Source organism: Carcharodon carcharias, chromosome 28 (genome assembly GCF_017639515.1).
Source record: "Carcharodon carcharias isolate sCarCar2 chromosome 28, sCarCar2.pri, whole genome shotgun sequence".
NCBI lineage: Eukaryota > Metazoa > Chordata > Chondrichthyes > Lamniformes > Lamnidae > Carcharodon > Carcharodon carcharias.
This window is the reverse complement of record NC_054494.1, coordinates 15,315,852-15,336,141: the sequence shown is the minus strand read 5'-3', so window position 1 is coordinate 15,336,141 and position 20,290 is coordinate 15,315,852. Positions and strand designations below refer to the sequence as shown.

The window sequence follows — 20,290 nt, the reverse complement described above, 5'->3', positions numbered from 1 at the left end:
TCTGCTTAATAATAGTACACATTTCTACTTTTCAGCTGATGGATTATTAAAGCTTAAAGGCCAGGGTGGGGGTGGGGAGGTGCAGGAAGGGGAGTTAACCAACACTGGCAGGAGAGGGATTAAACCCAATTGCAAACCGCTACAAAAATGCCTACATCCGTTTAGCTGCAGTGGATTTGGTGCTGTGCAAGTCATCTGCTCTTGAGATGTGGGCCGGTGACTACAGTAAGTCAATTCTTGAGGCTTCCAACACCAGGTAGCCAAAGGCAACTGGCAGTAGCCGGATCTAGGAGGTAAGTGCTTTTTATAGCACTGCTTGGGGTTAAGAGGAGCAGGAGTGTTTCCTGCCAGCACCTCAAACAAATTTCTGCCCATGGGGAGAATTTTCAGGTCAGCATGTGGTGGCGTGGCACCACACACCGATGTGTAAATGACACGCGTTGACGTTGGGCGTGCGCCCTGATGTCACTGTGTGTCATTCAGACACTTTCACATGAGGGAACATGTGTAAATGATTTTTAACGTTATTAAAAATTCTCAATATGAACTTAATCTCCCTGAGGCAGCTCAGTGAGACTTCTGCGCTCTTTGCGAAAGAGCACAGGCCCCAACTCTTCCTCCTGCCCCTGCCCGCACAGGTACCACTGAGCGCAACTGGGCCCATGTCACGCTGGGCAGGCCTTAATTTGCCCGCCCATGTAAAATGGCGGCACGCAGCTGATCGCGGGTGATGATCAGCTCTGCACCCGCCCACGCCTGGCCTGCCCGACAGAGAGAAATTTCTCCCCCATGATTCAGCAGATTCCCAGCTCCCATCGACTGCCCAATCTCTCCCCACCCTCCATCCTGGTCTCCCTTCCTTCCCTATTGCCTGTTTTAATGAACCATATCCCCTCCCCTCCAACCCACCTTCAATGATCCCCATTACTGGCGGCTGTCCCCAATATTATAATGAGGTTTTGCCATTAAATTTAGCAGGACATGTCTTCCAAGATTTCCACCCTGCATATATGCACCCCTGGTTCTCCTCTCTTCTCCATAAATATTGGGGCCATTGAGCCATTTTAAAGAAGTTAAAGAAAGAACCCATATCTATATAGCACCTTTCACCTCCTAAGGATATCTGAAACTCTAGATTATCCCTCCTCATCCTTCTCGTCATGTTGGTAACCTTTGACATGGTTGATCATAATGTCTCCAATGCCTCTCCACTGTCACCCAGCTTGGTGGGACTTAGCTGGTCTTGCTCCACTCTTACCCATCTGATGATAGCCAAAGAATGGCCATCGTTGGCTTCTCTTCCTGCTCCTGCACAATTTCTTTGGTGTCCCTGATGGCTCTATCCTTGGCCCAAAAATCACAGGATCACAGGATTGTTACAGTGTAGGAGGCCATTCGGCCCATCGTGTCTGCACCGGTTCTCTGAGCATTTTAACTTAGTGCCAATCTTCTGCCCTTTCCCCGTAACCCTGCACTTTATTTCTGTTTAAATAATCATCCAATGCCCTCTTGAATGCCTCAGTTGAACCTGCCTCCACCACACTGCCAGGCAGTGCATTCCAAACCCTAACTACTCGCTGCGTGTATAAGTTTTTTTCAATATTATATCCATGTTGCTACTGTCCCTTTTATTCCATGACCGATAAATTTCCTCACAAGTCAGATGTGTGGTACTGTATCGAATGCCTTTTGGAAGTCCCTATACACCACATCAATGGTCTTGCCCTCATCAACCATCTCTGTTACCTCTTCAAAAAACTCCAGCAAGTTAGTTAGACACAGTTTTCCTTTAACAAATCCATGCTGACTTTTCCGATTCAATCCACATTTTTCCATGCGACTATTAATTCCATCCTGAATAATTGTTTCTAGAAGTTTCCCCAGCACCAAAGTTAAACTGACTGGTCTGTAATTGCAGGGCAGATCTTTACTTTTTATCTTTTATGAACAAGGGTGTAATGTTTGCAATTCTCCAGTCCTCCGGCACCACCCCCCCACCGAATCCAGGGAACATTGAAAGATAATTGCCAGTGCCTCTGCAATTTCCACTCTTACTTCCGTCAATATCCTTGGATGCATCTCATCTGGTCCTGGTGCCTTGTCAACTTTAAAAACCGACAGCTAATCCAATGCCTCCTCCTTATCAATTTTAAACCCTTCTAGTGCCTGAGTTTCCTCCTCTGTCACCATGGCCTGGGCAGTGTCTACCTCGTAGGTAAAGACAGATGCAAAGTATTCATTTAACACCTCAGCCATGCCTCTTGCCTCTATGCATAAATCCCCTTTTTGGTCCCTAATCGGCCCTACTCCTCCTTTTACCAGCTTTTTACTATTGATGTGCTTATAGAATACTTTAGGATTTCCTTTTATGTCAGTCTTTTTTCATAATCCCTTTTTGCTTCCCATATTTGCTTTTTCACTTCCCTTCTGAACCTTCTATATTCAGCTTGGCTCTCAATTTGCTACCTGACACCTGTCATAAGCACACTTTTTCTCCTTTAACTTAGTTTCTATCTCCTTTGGCCCCCTTCTGTATCAGCCATGACTCAGCTGGTGGCATTCTCATCCCTGAGTCACACGGTTCTGAGTTCAAGTCCCACTCCAGGACTTGAGCACAAAAGTGAAGGCTGACATTCCAGCGCAGTACCGAGGGAGTGCTGCACTCTCAGAGGTGCCGTCCTTTAAATGGGATGTTGAACTGCCTTCCTCGGTAGACGTAAAAGATCCCGTGGCACTATTCTAAAGAAGACCAGGGTAGTTAATCTCGATATCCTGGCCAATAATTAATTAACATTTTAAAAAAAGATTATCTGGTCATTATCAGTCTTCTTTGTGTGAGCAAATTAGCTGCAGCGTTTCCGATATTACAACAGTTAGTGGGTGTGAAAAACATCCATATAAATAAATATAAATACAAGTTTTTCTTTCTATTCTTTCTTTCCTCCTATTTCTCACCTGCATGCTACCCCTTGGACCAGGGGGCCCAGTTTAAAAATAAGGGGTCTCCCATTTAAGATGGACATGAGGAGAAATTTCTTCTCTCAGAGAGTTGTCAACCTTTGTCATTTTCTCCCCCAGAGAGCACTGGAGGTTGGGTCATTGAATATTTTCAAGGCTGGGTTAGATTTTTGATCAACAAGGGTCTCAAAGGTTATGGGGCACAGGCAAGAAATTGGAGATAAGGCCACAATCGGATCAGCCATTATCTTATTGAATGTTAGAGCAGACTTGAGGGGCTGAATGGCCCATTCCTGCTCTATGTCTCATGAACATCATCTGAAAACACATCAGTTTCTACATATACTCGGACAATACCCAGCTCTACCTCAGTCACCTCTCCTGATTCCTCCACTGTCACTAACTTGTCAAACTGCTTATCTGGCATTCGCTACTAGATAAGCTGATTATCTAATTAAGTGAATTAAATTTTGGGAAGACTGAGGACATTGTTTTCAGACCCTGCTCCAAACCCCTTCCCTAGCCACCAACTCCATCCCTCTCCCTAGTCGGAGGCTAAACCAAACTGTTTGCAACTTTGGTGTCATATTTGATGCAAAGTGAGTTTTAACTATATAGCTACGCTGTCACTAAGACTCTCTATTTCCATGTCCATAACATCACCTAACTCTGCCTCTACCTCAGCTCATCTGCTGCTGAAACCCTCACCCATACCCTGGTTACCCCCAGATTTCACCAGTCTGATGCACTCCTGGCCAACCTCCCACCCTCCGTAAACTTACAGTCATTCAAAACTCTGCTGCCGTGTCCTAACTCACAACAAATCCTATTCACCCGTCACCCAGTGCTCACGGACCAACACTGGCACCTAGTTAAGCAGCACCTCGATCCTAAAATCTGCCCTGGCCCCTCCCCTGACTGCGACCCCTCTCCCATGGATTGACCTTGTGCTGAGCCCCACTGCGGCTGTCTAGGGAGCCTGTGGGTCTCTGGTAAGCTGCCCAACTTTATTGGCCACGTAGCTCCTTCCTGTTAACACCCTGGGCCATTTGATCATATCAGTGAGGTCCACCATTGAAATTGATGAACCTCCCTGCTGGGGATGTTCCCAAATGGACACATGACTCACTTTGCTGCATTCTCACCTCAGAGTAAAAGTCGATTCCCTCAGGTTGTAGGAGTAAGCGGTACTTTTATCAATGGACTGAAATGAACAATGACATATACTGTAGGCACAAGCTAAATTTATTACAAAATTGACCAGGTTCCTGAAGAAGAGTAACACCTTGATGAATATTAGGAATTCAATCCTACTAATTTTGGATATCCTTACATTTGAATGACTAATGGATTAAAGACAATCTAATTAAGTTAATTATCTCCCAAGGTTATCTCCCAGCAATTATAAATAATTACCACCAAATGAACGATTGAACTGAGAACCTAGTAAACAGCACTTCAATTAATAAAAGCTTCACAATGATAGGATTGCATACAGGGTTCTGATCCAGAATTTGTTTCCTTTAAATTTTAAATCACCTTTACTGATTTCTTAAAACCAAGAATCCCTATTTGACAAATTGGGAATTCAGGTCTGTCAGACTTGTGCTCCTCAAATATCACCATCAGGAGTGAAATGTACACACTTGCATGCACTGAAAATGCCCCATTACTTAATTGATTGCAACATGCATCTCAAAGATCACTGCGGCCATCCGTTAATTCGCTCCCTAAACTGCCGCACAGCTTTTTTTTTAACAAAGAAAACCAAAGTCAGGAAGGTTTGGTGCAAAACATTTAATAATTTACTCTCCTGTTCTACAAAATTAAGCAGTGTGAAATGTGTTGCAGTTCACAGAAAGTACAGTACTTATTAAATCTTAAAACATTACAAACAAATTGCTCTCTGCAAGAAAAATAAACGTTGACAATAGTTAACAGAAAAGCTACCAAATAGTACCCCAGCAGCACTCTGCCATTTTGACTCAGTACAGAATTACTTTGGGATAATATTCAACACTTTGTGAAGATTTTATTTTCCTTCCTCCTTTTGAAAAATAGTTTTCACAGATTCGTTTCTAACTTAGCACAGCAACAGTTTGCATCCTTTAAAAAAAAACACACTTAATGTTGTTAAAATAAAGCAAAACAAAATCTACACACTGAAATTGAATCGCTATTTACATTTCTTTTCTAAATCCGACTTGGGAAAATCGGCAGTCATTAGAAAACACTTTTTAGAATCAAATAAATCACGGTTTCAGCTCTCCTTTTCTGGTGTGTTACGTTTATTTTCTGAATATTAAATGAGCGCACCATACTAACATGCATAAGGCACAGTCTCACGTTTTGGCAGCACGTCAACAATTTGCCATAACCATCAAGCAAGTGATAAACTACATGTGAAATGATATTAAACTTAGAAGTTTAATTTCTACAGCGTGCTTCCAGAACGGCAGGCCTGTAATTAAGCAGTATTGGATTCATACAAGTTTGAAACAGTTTCATTAAAAAACACCGAGGATACGTTCAATAAGATTGCCTTCTCGAGCAGCCTTACAGGGCACGAGCAAAACAAAGAACTTCCACTTAAACATGCCTTGCATGATCCCAGAATGTCACAAAGTGCTTCGCAGCCAAAGAAGTACTTTTGAAGCATAGTCACTATTCTATTGTAGGGAAATGTGTTGGCTAATTTGTGTGTGGTAAGGTCCCACATTACTACAACAGATAATCGCACTGCTAAGGGATAAATATTTATCAGGACATCAGGTTGAACTCCTGCTCTTCTTCAAATGGAAGCTTTTACATCACCGTGAGAGAGTATAAAAACAGAAAATGCTGGATAAACTCAGCAGGTCTGACAGCATCTGTGGAGAGAGGAACAATTAACATTTCGAGTTCATATGACTCTCCTTCAGAACTCTGTTCAGAACTATCAGCTCTGAAGAAGAGTCATAGGGACTCGAAACATTAACTCTGTTTCTCTCTCCACAGACGCTGCCAGACCTGCTGAATTTTTCCAGCATTTTCTGTTTTTATTTCAGATTTCCAGCATCCGCAGTATTTTGCTTTTATTACCAAGAGAGAGTAGGCAGACCTCAGTTTGATGTGTCTCCCAAAGGGCGCCACCTTCGGCTGTACAGCATTCCCTCAGTACTGCACATAGGATTCAGCCTACATGTGTACTCAAATCTCTCGACTGGGACTTTGAACTAGGTTTATAGTGCTCTAGCCCGATGTCTGGCTAACTCACATGTCTGGGGAGGCTTTCTAACAGGATCAAAATATCACTGAATTTATCTTACAACTTAAAACAGTTTTCAGTGTAGCTAGCATTTTCAGGGAAATATTAACTGGAACAAATGGGATTGTAGTATTTTCTTCATGCTTTTAAAGATGTATCTTTCCCCATCACCAAATTATCTTCACAACCTCTTCCCACACTACTAGGAGGCTAGCTAATACAGGCTCCGAGGCACATCCAGTATTAAATTCCAGATGGCTATATTTGCTTTCTGTTGTTTAAGGATCTCACTTTCAATCCAATTCACATCTAATGAGGTGAACTTCCCAGCTAGTCTACATTATTCAGAGAAACACTGGCCTCCCAGTGTAAGGTGTTGCAACACTGGGCTGACATGCCTATTTCTTTCGATATCTAACCAAAAGATGCATGGCAATAAACTAATTACTTAGTGAGTCAAATGGACTCTCTGTTGATTGGTTCTTCAATTTTTAGGATGGATAGGATTGAATTGTATGTTTGGGTAAAACAATGAATGCTGGATTTTAACTCATGCATCATTCTAACACATGGGAAAGGCTGACAGTAGATGCAACATAACTCAGGCAGATTTTCTGCTATTATGGACATATGAGTTAACAGTTAAATAATTGTGATGTTTCTTTAGCCAATATGAATGTGCTACAAAATAAAAAGAGAAACTGTTGGAAAAACTCAGCAGGTCTGGCAGCATCTATGGAGAGAGAAACAGAGTTAATGTTTCAAGTCCGTATGACTTCTTCAGGGCCGTGAAGAAAAGTCACACAGACTCAAAATGTTAACTCTCTTTCTCTCTCCACAGATGCTGTCAGACCTGCTGAGTTTTTCCAACAGTTTCTCTTTTTTATTTCAGATTTCCAGCATCCATGGTATTTTGCTTTTATCTTAGTATATGAATGTGTTATATTTCTTAAAACTATTTTACTCTAATTCTGATTGCAAATAATTAATCTCTACTCACAGAGCAAAATTGCAAAAATAAGAAATGTGTGCGTACATTTTGTAACAGAATATTGCAACAAACAAAAATAGTCAGTTGCCTTGTTATTAATCTAGTTGTTCGGAGCTGATGTGAATGATTTAGTCTCTACCCCTCGGGTATATGAGTGTTGCGGTGATTGGGAAGCTCTCCAATAAAAACATTAAAAAGTAAGCTCATTTACAAAGGTCACTGTGATGTTATTCCCGAACCTCATTTAAGAAACAGTGATATATGGTCTACAGGCCACCAGGTGAAAATGAGGCCACCACTGCCTCTGGTGGAAATGGCAAGTAGGCATAAAGAAAACAAAATGAAAATATAATTGAAGTACAAAGTTCCTTCTGCTAGATTTGGGGGCAGGTTGCACCTGAATATTCATTGGCCTGAGTGATGAATTTTCTCGTCTGCCAAAGCCTATCATCTATCCTGACATTAAGGGAGAGTTTTTGGGCCCTCTGACATCCAACATATATAAAACAAAAACAGAATTACCTGGAAAAACTCAGCAGGTCTGGCAGTATCGGCGGAGAAGAAAAGAGTTGACGTTTCGAGTCCTCATGACCCTTCGACAGAACTTGAGTTCGAGTCCAAGAAAGAGTTGAAATATAAGCTGGTTTAAGGTGTGTGTGTGGGGGGTGGAGAGAGAGAGAGAGAGAGAGAGGTGGAGGGGGGGGTGTGTGGTTGTAGGGACAAACAAGCAGTGATAGAAGCAGATCATCAAAAGATGTCAACGACAATAGTACAATAGAACACATAGGTGTTAAAGTTAAAGTTGGTGATATTATCTAAACGAATGTGCTAATTAAGAATGGATGGTAGGGCACTCAAGGTATAGCTCTGGTGGGTTTTTTTTATTATATAATGGAAATAGGTGGGAAAGGGAAAATCTTTATAAATCTTTATCCAACATATATATGCAGCATTCCTTTCTCCCCCCTCCCCACCCCCCTCCCAGTCCCTGATACTTGCTTCCTATTCTCCAATGGAGCCTCTGTGTCTCCACTTAATCCCTAACTGAACCATTTGCCTGTGGTGGGAGTCAGCGCCTTTCTCTCTCCAGCTGGAAAGCAAGGGGATCTTACTTGGCAGCAGTCAAACCTTGACATCCACTGAAAAATCTGCTTGAAAACCATGGCGCTACAGTAGTTAATGTCCTTTAAGTGCTGTTGAATAGCCCTTTTCTTGGCTTCTCTCACTGGGGACCATGCCTGAGTGGCACTCAGTCCAGGAAAGGCAACTGGTAACAACAGTTAAGTCGAAGAAAAGGACGAGCCAAACTCTTGCAGAGTCTGGGAACACTGTGGACTATAAAAACAGCCCTCGGATAAACTGTGTGCACCACTCTCGATGTCAGATTTTGTACGGTTCACGTAAGTTGCTGTTTGAATGTTCATTTTCTGTAGATCAGGAAAACTACATCATCTACCGTTAGCTTGTTATAAAGTAGGTAAAAGAACAGTGAAGATAATTCAAAGTTAAACCAGCAGCAGGTAGATTCTACCTTTTGCAGAGGAACAAACACCAAATACCCCCTCATTAAGGTTATTCGTGATACAAGGTTTTAAATACATAAATTCTCTAAAAGTAAAAAAAAAAGACAAATATTCCTTTTATTTACAAAGACTTTTCAGCATCAACAAAACCTTCAATAACTGCCTGATTAAACGAGCTTTTGTCCTCAATAAGGACACTCAGGTGGACAGTCCTTTCGTTTGAAATGAGCCACAGTATCTATCTCATGCAGTGTTTACAAAGTCCTATATTGTATTAATTACAAAAATATTTGCAATTGTCGAAAATACTTTGATTAAAATATATACTCAGCAAAAGCCCAAACGGAGACTGCTTTAACAGTCTTTCTCCACTTGAAAAGGCACAAAAGAGATAAGCTTTGCATTGTTTTTTTGATAACAATCTTGCGTTTAATAGCAAAAACACAAAACCGTGTCAGATATACCAAAACAGCCTCGGAACTCAGCGGAGTTAATTGGAAAGGAAGATAGTGCACTTGGGATCTAAATAGAAAAATTTAACCAATCCATTTGACTTCAGTTATTTCTTGTGCCAAGCGAACCCAGGGTATTTCAACAGAAATTAATGGGAGCACATTTAATATACAGGGGAAGTGCTCTTGAGTTTGACATGACGTGCAAGATCCAAAAATGCCAAACGACCACATGAAATGGCATAATGCATTTTGACTTATTTTAAATTTAACATATGCTCTACAGTATATTCGCACAGCAATTCTATAAAGTAAAGAGACAGAGGATATACAACAGTGGGCCGCTGAAGAAATAATCAAAGTGAGTGAAAGGTTCTAATGGCACAATGGCTGTTTTCCTATTCGGTGTCTCACCATTATATTCTATATATACTGCAACCATGCTGTTGAATACCTGCACCCCATATTTCGTCTAGTTAACATTCTGTAATAACGTTCACTTCTGTGAAGGCATTACAGTGCCTAATGCTGATGTCTCACTACAGTTGAAATTGGCTATAAGGTAGATTATTGCAAGCTCTCAAATCACCGCAGGTCTCGGTAGGATGCCTAAAGGCGGGATTTTTCAGCCCCGCCCGCCGCCGGGATCGTCCAGTCCCACCATAAGCCAATGGCCTTTTAGCTGGGCTGCCACATCCCCCACGGCAGTTCCTGCCACTACAGGGTCAAAAAATCCCAGCCTAAGTCTCGTTCACTTTCTTTTTGATTGAAGGGGCCTTTCTGCTAACTTTCATGGCACATGTATTCAAAAGTACTCAGCAACAACTTGGCCTTTTCACACAAAGCCATAGATGTATTTACAATACCGAGGGCCATTCGGCCCATTGTATCTATGCCAGCTCTTTGTTAGAGCAACCCAAAACTGATCCTACTGTCCTGCTGTCTCTCTACAGTCATCCCACTTGTTTTGATTCAATTTGCCACTACTTTTTCTGTGTTCTATGTACATTCTAGCAGAATAACAAACTGTTCCAAAGACTTAGAAAAGTCAAAGCTGTACAACCGCTGGCTAACAGCAGTCATCCGGCAGCTAATATAACAAATAAAAATTAAACAAACTCTCCTCGGAAGGGAAGTGTGTTCGTACTTTGCTGCAGCCAGCGGTAACATAGTCTAGAAAGTGGTGAGTCCTCTGGGTCTTCAAATTCAAGGAACCCCAGATGATTCAGGATTTCATAAATTCCAGCCCTGGCTGCAACCTGACAAAGGAAACACAAAGAGGACAATTTAATCCAGAGTCTGAAAGTTCCTTCTGACATCAATTTAATTTGACACCATTTTAAAATAAAGAACCATGTTCAAAATGTCAAAGGAAAGCCTGCGCTTTTGCAATGAAGGGCAATTGCTGCACAGTGACATCCAGTACTTTAAGGGGAGTTAATACTTCCAAAAAGCTGAAAGTATATTTAAAACAAAGATAATTAACCTCTGATTATGACCCAGCATTAATGCAAACAGTCAGGGCACACATAAAACTTTACCCCACAAGTGACGAGCGTGGGTACCAAGGTACAATTGGTATTACATTAGGCACATTGAAAACTACAGCATTTACCAACTCTCTCTTCAGTCATCGTTCACCTTAGTTAAAGCACTTTTAACCACTACATGAATTCATGTAGGCCCAACAATGCCTAAAGTAAGAAAAATAAGCCCACATTGTCTGCGAGAGTCATTAACTGAAGCTGACAATGGAGGCTTAATTTTGAAGCCTATAATTTCTATGATCTGACTGATGCAGCAGCAGGAGCCAGTGCTGATATGGCAATTGTTTTGTGTAACTTCTACTGAAGGGATAATTCTTAAAGGCATTTCCCCCTCATGAGAGTACCTGAGACATTAAAAAAAAATTACCAATGACGGAAGAAGATGATTAGAAATCAGGGATCAGAAAATGTGTGAAGATTCAAATGTTCTCCTTCTGGGGCAGTCCCTTACCATCCTCTGTCTACTTCACCAAGCAGGATTCCTAAGCAAGATTTACCTGACTGACGCTTTCCATGTTTAGTAGCACAGTAAGTAACACATTCATGACACAGTAAGATACAAGAGAATGTGGAAAAGTTAGGATTAGGCTTATTCCTGCTAGGACAGTAGATAGGACTCATCGACAGTGGCTGTTTCTGTCACAAATTTCAATTCACCAAGGGCAATGTTGATCAAAATTCCCACCATCAGCAAGAAAGTCCACCTCAATGTATCTTAAATTAAAGCCAAAGATAAAACTCAGGAAATCATTTTATCATGTGCACTGCCCATGGTGACATTTTTCTTTTATTTATCCTTTCATGGGATATGGACATCGCTGGCAAGGCCAGCATTTGTTGCCCAAACTCAATTGCCCATGAACTGAGTGGCTTGCTAGGCCACTGCAGAGGGCAGTTAAGAGTCAACCACATTGCTATGGATCTGGAGTCACACAAAGGCCAGACCAGGTAAGGATGGCAGATTTCATTCCCTAAAGGACATTATGAACCAGATGGGTTTTTACGACATTCGATGATAGTTGCCATGGTCACCATTACTGAGACTAGGTCTATATTCCAGGTTTATTAATTGAATTGAAATTCCACCAGCTGCCATGGTGGGTTTGGAACCCGTGTCCCCAGAGCTTTAACCTGGGCCTCTGGATTACTCGTCCAGTGATATTACCACGATAGCACAGTCTCCACTCCACCTTCGCCCATGTTGGCCTCTATGTTCTATTTCTTCTCATAGTGGCATGTACCTGTAATTTGACAATAAGGGCAGCCCGCCAGTCCAGCACATTCATTATGTGCCTCTTTCATATACCAGCATGTTCATGTGTTCCATGTTAGCTATAGTAAGCAAGAGGCATGTTTGCCCAAAATAATGGCAGATCATGACACGCTTAACTTAAAGACACAACTGCCAGATAACAAAGGTTATATTCACTGTCCTCTCCTTCCCTACAAGACTCAGTTAAAAGAAGGGTTGGTTTGATGTAGATCTGTCACAGTAGTGTCAACTTCCTGCTTCTCTCCCAGCTGACCAACATTTCTTCAGCCAGTTACTTAAGCCTTATAGTGTCCAGGGTAAATGCAAATGTAAAGCAAAATATGTACCAGAAACAACTTAGAAACAGTGGATTGATTGTTAATTATAGCAACAATGTACCTTAATGTCACGAATGAAGTTCTTCTATTCATTAATTAAAAATTTCCATACAATTTCAACCACTTATATTTTTCATCTTAAGTCACAGTGTGATTGAGGCAATTGCTAACACATGATTCTAATCAACTTTTATTACATGTATTTCTAAATATAGAAAATGTGTTTCCATAGCAAGATTTAGAAAACAATCATCTATTCGTGAGAAAATAAATTATAAACATTGCTGAATAAGGTTATGACTGACATAGCTGCTCAAAGTTCTCTTACAATTTGTTGCATGTTGTTCAGAAAGCCTTTCTCTTGATACTGTACAGGTACATTATTAAGAGGTAAAACAAGTATGGCATGAGTACATCTGTTTAACATATCTTTTTTATTTGTTTATGGGATGTGGGCATCGCTGGCTAGGCTGACATTTATTGTCCACCCCTAATTGCCCTTGAGAAGGTGGTGGTGAGCTGCCTTCTTGAACCGCTGCAGTCCATGTGGTGTAGGTACACCCACAGTGCTGTTGGGGAGGGAGTTCCAGGTTTTTGATCCAGCAACAGCGAAGCAACTGCGATATATTCCCAAATCAGGATTGTGAGTGGCTTGGAGGGGACTTGCAGGTGGTGGTGTTCCCATGTACCTGCTGCTCTTGTCCTTCTAGGTGGTAGTGGTAGTAGGTTTGGGCAGTGCTGCCTAAGGAGCCTTGGTGAGTTTCTGCAGTGCATTTTGTAGATGGTACACACTGCTGCCATTGTGTGTCGGTGGCAGAGGGAGTGAATGTTTGTGGATGGAGTGCCAATCTATGGGCAGCTTTGTTCTGGATGGTGTTGAGCTTCTTGAGTGTTGTGGGAGCTGCACTCATCCAGGCAAGTGGAGAGTATTTCATCACACTCCTGACTTGTGCCTTGTAGACAGGAATTGGGTAGTCAGGAGGTAAGTTACTCGCCACAGGATTCCTAGCCTCTGACCTGCTCTTGTAGCCACAGTGTTTATATGGCTAGTCCAATTCAGTTTCTGGTCAATGGTAACCCCCAGGATGTTGATAGCGGAGGGTGGGGAGGGGGGGCGGCGGTGGGTGTTCAGCAATGGTAATGCCATTGTTTCTCAAGGGGCGATGGTTAGCTTCCCTCTTGTTGGAGATGGTCATTGCCTGGCACTTGTGTAGCATGAATGTTACTTGCCACTTGTCAGCTCAAGCCTGGATATTGCCCAGGTCTTGCTGCATTTGGACATGGACTGCTTCAGTATCTGAGGAGTCGCAGATGGTGCTGAACATTGTGCAAACATCAGCCAACATCCCCACTTCTGACCTTATGATGGAAGGAAGGTCATTGATGAAGCAGCTGAAGATGTTTGGGCCTAGAACATTACCCTGAGGAACTCCTGCAGTGATGTCCTAGAACTGAGATGATCTCCCCAATTTATATCAGAAAAGATAGATTTGCCAAAACCTAAGCCCGGTTTGATCAGTCTATCTTACTCCAGCTTAAAATGAGCAAGTATTTTGAATAAAAACTGCTTTTCTTAAACTTGCTTTCCTCTTAAATTATCTGCAGGTAAATCCAAGATGACGGGTTTGTTGGTTAAATATCTTGCTTTCTATTGGATCACCACTTGCAGTTGCATAATTATTTTGGATAAGTTGGAGAGGAACATTTACAATTCACAGGAGACATGAAAATATGATGCCAAAGTAGCACAAAAGATTTTACTACTTCCATTTAAGTTATGTTAACCCTGTGAGTACTGTTGTACACTGGTACCTTATAAGAATTAATTGCCATCCTACAAAAAGTAGAACTCCTTCAGAATGCTGCTCTCACAACCTCACCAGCTGAAAGTTTCACAGTTTGGTAATCCTTGGTCTAGTCCACTCTCAAAGTCCCAAGCCTCACATTTCTGTTTTGCTGATCCAGTCCAGTTGCTCCCTAAGTCCCACGTTTCTGTTACACTGGCCTAACCTCCCTGTGCCCCTGCAAATCAATCTTGAGATGCACAATCCCCTACAAATGCTGCCCCAGGATACTGGAGAAGAAAGGGCTGGCACACAAAAGATAAGAGTGAACACATTGAGACCCAACTGCCTTTTCTATTACTGGGCATATAAACATTAGCAAAATTTGAAACAGCCAACATCTTTGCTAGGAAACAGTGAGGATTCACTAAGCAGCAGAATTGCTGGGGCATTTTTTTTGGAGGAAAGAAACACTTAGATTCTGTAATTAAAATGCAATAACCACACATTGCATTTTTGATGCCTTGTCAAATATTTAATCCAACCGAACACATGTTCTGCACATTAACGCTACTTAACATGAAAGGAAATGTCGGATTCAAAACAACATTAAGAAAATTCCGAAACGTAGAACAAATATATTTGCTCTGTGACTGAAATAGCTCAGTGAATCCAGCAAATAGGTCAATCAACTCGTTATCTGAAGATAACAGATGTCAGAATGCAAGCTTTGCCAACATTTATTACATAAAACTCACTATGACATCAGAAGATAGTTCAGATATTCCAAATTGTCATTGAGCGTGAACAATGTGGAAATAATAATATATTGGCATTTTTTGTGGTAAATTGGGGAACTGAGTTGATTAAAGTAGGGTGTAGGCAAATGCTTTATTCAACCCGAGGCCTCCAATTCTAACACACTAGTGCTATAGCTTCATTAATACCTTTTACATATGGACGTACAAACATATGTATTAGGAGCAGGAGTAGGCGCAGGTAATTAAATATCAAACTAACTTTTTATTTACATTCTACTGAAAGTCATAAACTGCATATTCTGACCACTATAATGTCTCATCCATGTGTCAGTTCCTGAAACCAGGCTCATGCTCTGTGCAGTTGCAAGGAGATGCCTGTTCAGAGAGATTTGGGCATCCTGCTATACAAATGGAAGAAAGTTAACATAGCCAGCTATTAGAAAGCCAGATGTAAGACATTTGTAGTATAAAGGGAAGAAAATCTTGCTACATTTGTACAAGGTTTTGGTAAGGCCACAACTGAACTACGATGCCGAGGTTTGGTCTCCTAACCTATGGAAGGATATATTTGCCTGAGACGGGGTACAACAAATCTTCACTGGATTCATCCATGGAATGAGAGGGCTGTCCTATGAGGAGAAATTGAGTAGGAAGGGCTATGTTAACTGGATTTTAGCTGCATGAGAGGTTAACTCATTGAAATGTATAAAATTCTTGGAGCTCTTGACAGGGTAGGTGCAGAGAGGCTGTTCCCCCTGGCTGGTGAATCTAGAACTCGGGATCATAGTCTCAGGTTGATGGGTTTGTCATTTAGGATTGCGATTAAAATATTTTTTTTCACTCAGAGTATCTGTGAATCTTTGGAATTCTCTACCCCAGTGGCTGGCAATACTCAGTGGCCAGGATTTTTTGGCCCTGTCGCAGTGGGTCCCACTGTGCAGGATGAAGCGGACCAGCCAAAAGTCCATTGACTTGGACAGGGCCAGAAAATCTCAGCCAATTAGTATATTCAAGGCTGAGATTCAGGAATTTTGGGGGCACTTAAGAGAATTGAGGGATATAGGGATAGGGTGGGAAAGTGAAGTTAATGTAGAAGTCCATCCAGAATCTTACTGAATGGAAGAGCAAGCTTGAGGGGTCATATGGCCTACTCCTATTTCTCAGGTTCCTATGTTCTGGGGAAAAACAGCTTGGCATGCTATACTGTTACTTAGGGAATCTTGCGTTGTATATAATACATGGTACAGGAATAGGCCAATCAGTCTAACGAGTTCATACAGGCCTCTATTCCCTTCTCCCTCATTTGCTTGTCCAGCCTCCCCATAAAATCATCTATACTATTCGCTGCATCCCTTCCTTGTGGTAGTGAGTTGCATATTCTCACCCCTCTTTGGATAAAGGAGTATCTTCAGAATTCCCTACTGGATTTCTTGGTGACTCTCTCAGATGTTTCATCAATAAAGTTCAGCACCATTCATGACTCCTCAGATGCTGAAGCAGTCCATGTCCATATGCAGCAAGACCTGGACAATGTTCAGGCTTGGGCTGATAAGTGGCAAGTAACATTTGCACCACACAAATGTCAGGCAATGACCACAAGAGAGAATCTATCTCCCTTTGACAAACAATGGCATTACCATTGCTGAATCCCCCACTATCAACATCCTGGAGTTACCATTGACCAGAAGCTGAATTGGACTAGCCATATAAACACTGAGGCTACAAGAGCAGGTCAAAGCCTGGGAATTCTAGGGCGAGCAACTCACCTCCTGGCCTGCCAAAGCCTGTGCACCATCTACAAGGCACAAGTCAGGTGTGTGATGGAATTACTCTCCACTTGCCTGGATGAGTGCAGCTCCAACAACACTCAGAAGTTTGACACCATCCAGAACAAAACAGCCTGCTTGATTAGTACCCCATTCACCACCTTCAACATTCATTCCCTAGCAGTGTGTACCATCTACGAAATACACAGCAGGAACTCACCAAGACTCCTTAGACAGCATCTTCCAAACCTGTGACCTTTACCACTTAGAAGGACAAGGGTAGTAGATGCATGGGAACACTACCACCTGCAAGTTCCAAGCCCCAAGTCACACAACACCCGGACTTGGAACTACATCGCTGTTCCTTCTCTGTTGCTGGGTCAAAATCCTAGAACTCCCCCCCTAACAGCACTGTGGGTGTACCTACACTACATGGACTGCAGCGGTTCAAAAAGACAGCTCACCATCGCCTTCTCAAGGGCAATTAGGGATGGGCAATAATTGCTGGTCTGGGAAGCAACGCCCACATCCCATAAATGAATAAAAAAATAAAATTATAATTTTAAGGACTCCTAATACGTCACCTTCTACTTTCTTTTTACCAAGAGAAATGAGACACAACCGGTTCATCGTTTCTGGTAGTATCCTTGTCAGTCTTCTCTGCACTTGCTCAGTGCCTTTATATCCTCTAATGTTACTGAGAGGAAGCTTGCATTGTATATATAGCATGTCCTGCACAGAAACAGGCCCTTTAGATCAACTGGCACATGCCAGTATTTAAGCTAAACACGAGCCTCCTCCCACACTTCTTCAACTAACCCCATGAACATATCCTTATATATTACTTTCTCCCTCATACGTTTATCTAGCTTCCCTAAGTTGCATCTATGCTTGTCACTTCAGTTACATCTTGTGGAAGGCAGTTCCACATTTTAACCACTCTCTGGTCAAAGAGGTTTCTCTATTGGATCACCTATTGGATTTATTAGTGACTATCTTATATTTATGACACCTGGTTCTAGTCTCCTCCATACGTCTGCCCCTTAATCTGTTGTATACAGGTACCACAATTTGCTGTAGAGTAGCTGCACAAACGAATGCTGCCCTCACTTTGCTGGAACATATCTAATTGACTCCCATTGAAAAGCATGTTCATCGTTTATGGTTTCGCCGCTTGTGAAGTTTTGTGGGAAACCATCCCCACTCTAATGAATTAAGGTGGGCAGGGAAAGCATCAGGCAACCTGCCCTAAGGCCTATTGAGGCCCTTAAGTGCACAATTAATGGCCACCCCAGAGTTTCATTTCACCTCCGCTGCTACTTTACCCTCCGAATGGGAAGGGGCAGAGGCCAGGAGGGCTGCCTGGCAACTTTCACAGTACAGACAAGAAGGGGGGGCATACTGCCTTTGGGAGGAGGGAAGTCCCCTGTGTCCACCGGAGGCCTATCGGAAGATCATACCCCAGCTTTTACCTTCTGCCCGGCCTCTCAAACCCACCACCCCCCTCAACTGGGGTCTGCCAGCCAGGCCAGTCCGAAACGCTGGACTGCGCTTGCAGTCCGGGCTCCATTACTTCTTCTTCCTCTTGGGGAGCTGCTGTAGTCCCAGCACTGGCTACAGTTCAAACCTGGCACCGCTGGGATTGGCCAGCAGCTCCCTACGGTGGGGCGGAAGTCCTTACGAAACAATTGAGGCCCCTCCCAGCGCAAAATGGCTGCAGGGCAGCCAGCTTTGGGGTGGGGGGTGGGGCTAAAGACTGACTTTTCAGTTTAGGGGGTGGGGAATATGGCGCCCTGTAAAATCCAGCCCACACAATGCTCACTCTCCAAATGCTCCTGTCCCACTGGCCAATGGTGGGGCCAGGAAATCCTGTCCAAGTGTTTGAGATCATGTGGCACAGCAACTTTACTGTGGTTAAACCAAACTCTGATAACATGTCGCATAATGCACGTTAATAATTAACACTTTGGTCAGGAGGCAGTGGCATTGTCACTGGACTAGCATTCCGGAAAGACCCAGGGCGATGCTCTAGGGACCCAGGTTCGAATCCCATCACAGTAGACGGTGAAATTTTGAAATCAATAAAAAATTTGGAATTAAAAATCTGATGGTGACCATGAAACTGTTGCCGATTGTCTGTTAAAAACCCATCTGGTTCACTAATGTCTTTTAGGGAAGGGAATCTGCCGTCCTTACCTGGTCTGGCTGACATGTGACTCCAGACCCACAGCAATGTGAGCGACTCCTAAGTGCTCTCTGAACGACGGCAGTTAGGGATGGGCAATAAAAGCTGGCCTAGCTGGTGATGCCCACGTCCCATGAATGAGTTTTAAAAAAAACCTTTCCAGTCCCGCCATGGCGAGACCAACCGCGGGAGAGTCGACTGCCCAGCCAAAAGCCTTTCGGATTGACCGGATGATCCCAGTGGGAGGGTGGAGCCGGAAATCCCACCCTTTCAGTTTTAAATAATTAGTGCTAACTTCATCAAGCTGCAATGCACAAGGTTGCAGATACAGAGCTACATCAGGGTTGGGGGCGGCGGGGTGAGTATTGGCAGTGGGGGATGGGGAGGAGAGATACCAATCAGGAATGTGGTGCTTTCACACGGTAAAGAAAAGGATAAGGATTTACAGGACAAAACAGTAACTTGCTATTTTTGATTGTGCTGCGTCTGTTCAGAGCATTCCAAGGGCAATACATCATTCAAATCTTCCACTTTGTGGGTGATGCCTGAACGTATTTATGTTTTAAAAAGCAAAAGTACCAAATTTCCATGAAGATTCGTTCTTATGAACTGGGATAAAAGGTTCCTTGTGTGGGCCAGCGTTAGGATTTTTCTGTGTGCCCAGGAGGTTAACTGCCTACTAAATCACTAAAGACAGAGGAAAGAATGATATCACTGCATCCTTAAACCGTCACTTAAAGGAGCTATATGTGTGCACACTTCCTTATTCTGAAAGTATGGCACATATTAGAATACAAACACTGATTTTTTTAAAGTGCAAGTAAAGTGATTGTGCTTCAAGGTAGATCTGGAAGCAGGTTCCTAAAACTGAAGATGTACTGAGAAGTATTGTATTCTGTGTTCATATCCATAAACTGGGTGAGTGGTTAGCTTCCACTATAATGTCCATACTTAAAAACAGTTAAATTATTTCAATTAAATTAAGCTTAATTAAATCATTAAACTTCTAGTTTCCTGTAATGCTTGTTAAATGTGTGACTTATAATAAAATGGAACCTCATTTACCTCCTTCTCAGAATGAGGCTAATTGATAAATGCAAGACGTTAATTTTAAATAGTCAAAAAGAACTCGGTCTTAATTTTAAAACCATTGGTTTCATAATTATAAATATTGCTGAAAAAAGACTATATTGTCAAAGCTTTTTGTTTTGCACTCATTAGGACAATTCACAAGAATGCCAAATGGCAAGGAACAACAATTTAAACAAAGATTGGCAGTTAACTGACAAGTCATCTGTTAATTTGTGCATTCTCCATGGCAACGCCTCTACCATTCATAGTCCACTTGCCAACCAATCAGAACTCTCTTCTTATGCAGTATAAACTGTTGTTCCGTTTACTAATCTTGTGAATTGCCCTGATGAGTGCAAGACAAAAAGCTTCGACAACATCTTTTTTCAGCAATGCTCAAGCTCTGTACTACCAA

At 42.3% G+C, this 20,290-nt stretch overlaps 1 protein-coding gene across 1 annotated transcript in view; it reads right to left on the bottom strand.

Moving 5' to 3' along the window:
• Window positions 1-8,818: 8,818 nt before the first annotated feature.
• Window positions 8,819-20,290, bottom strand: part of LOC121270895 (paladin-like) — a 260,286-nt gene continuing 248,814 nt past the window's right edge. The window contains exon 20 of the mRNA XM_041176468.1: window positions 8,819-10,430. Within this exon, the coding sequence (XP_041032402.1) occupies window positions 10,281-10,430 (150 nt within the window). The 3' untranslated portion in view covers window positions 8,819-10,280. The remainder of the gene's footprint in view (window positions 10,431-20,290) is intronic.